Source organism: Phyllobates terribilis, unplaced genomic scaffold, assembly GCF_046119375.1.
Source record: "Phyllobates terribilis strain yellow unplaced genomic scaffold, ASM4611937v1 Scaffold_33__1_contigs__length_13283291, whole genome shotgun sequence".
NCBI classification, from domain to species: domain Eukaryota; kingdom Metazoa; phylum Chordata; class Amphibia; order Anura; family Dendrobatidae; genus Phyllobates; species Phyllobates terribilis.
Window position 1 is genome coordinate 2,400,319 of NW_027362793.1, and position 1,369 is coordinate 2,401,687.

Sequence of the window (1,369 nt, forward strand, 5' to 3'; positions counted from 1 at the left end):
TTTATATGGGAAGCCATTATACAGATTCTGAGTCCTAGGTCTGACCTATTCCCATGTAGACTTGTTACCATATGTTGGTATTTTCTTATATTATGCATTATGGAAGCAGAAACAAGCCATAAAGATAAATAAAAAGGAAAGTGTCCATTTTTATGGTTTTTGTAGCTGTTCGATAATGTATGTACATAAGATGTAGTATATTCTGCAGCTTTCTAATTTCCTTTACATTTTGTTTTATCTCTGTTCTTTTGAAAACACATTCCCCTTACTAGCTCCAGCAATGCAGATTGTATACTAGAATTCTGTAGACTGTATATGATGGGATTTATCATGGGGACGATACTTGTATATATTGTATTGCCGACTAACTCCAGAACATCAGAGTAAGGTGGTATCACATACCCAAGTAAGCCTGCAGCATAGTAAATAGAGACAATGGTGATGTGGGATGAGCAGGTGGAGAAGGCTTTTTTTCGGCTTTCTTTTGACTTCATTTTGAAGATAACTGAGAAAATATTAATATAAGAAATAGCAGTGCCCATAAAGGGAATAAGCACCAAGATCAACATTTCTATGCCTATTATAACAAACAACATTATTGTGCCCGTACAGGTGGTCTTTGTTAGCGCCTTTGTATCACAGAAGAACTGGTGGATGATATTGGAGTGACAGGAAGCCAGGAAAAATACTGACTTTACAAGAATTAAAGAGTTTAAAAAGGCGGCTGCCCAAATCCCAATACTTAAAAGGATGCAATTTCTCCGACTTAAGATCTGATGATAATGTAACGGGAGGCAGATAGCAACATATCGGTCATAAGCCATAATGAAGAGGAGAATACTCTCTGCATTTGCCGCGACTGACAAAAAGAACAACTGAGTGTAACATTGTAAGAAGGAAACAATGTGATTCCCGGACAATAACATGTACAGTAATTTAGGAACCGTGACCGATGTATAAAATATGTCTACAATGGATAAATTACATATAAAGAGATACATTGGTTTATGTAATTTAATTTCCAGACATATGACTGTGATAATGGAGGAATTAATGAGAACTCCGACCAAATATATCAAGAAAAAGAAGATAGAAATGAATGGTTCACTCTTTGTATCTCCAGAAAATGGCAAAATATAAAAATATTTAAAAGAAGTCTCATTCTTCATTAGTATTTTCTTTGTGAAAAAAACAAAACAAAACACAAAATATGTTATAGATTTCGCACGTAATATGTAAAATATCAATTAATTAGAAGAATAATGAAAAGTAAAATATAAAAACGAATCAAGTTGATTAACTGTTCTTTCCTGGTAATTTAGTGCTTTTTTATGGTAATCAAGCAATTAAACTGTCATTCTTTGAAGTT

The 1,369-nt window shown here is 33.5% G+C and overlaps 1 protein-coding gene across 1 annotated transcript; it reads right to left on the reverse strand.

Annotated features, from left to right (window-relative positions):
• Positions 1 to 212: 212 nt before the first annotated feature.
• On the reverse strand, positions 213 to 1,169 carry LOC141180566 (olfactory receptor 2L2-like). The gene has a single exon (XM_073660664.1). The coding sequence runs from the start codon at positions 1,167 to 1,169 to the stop codon at positions 213 to 215; it is 957 nt and encodes a 318-aa protein (XP_073516765.1).
• Between the last annotated feature and the right edge of the window lie 200 nt (positions 1,170 to 1,369).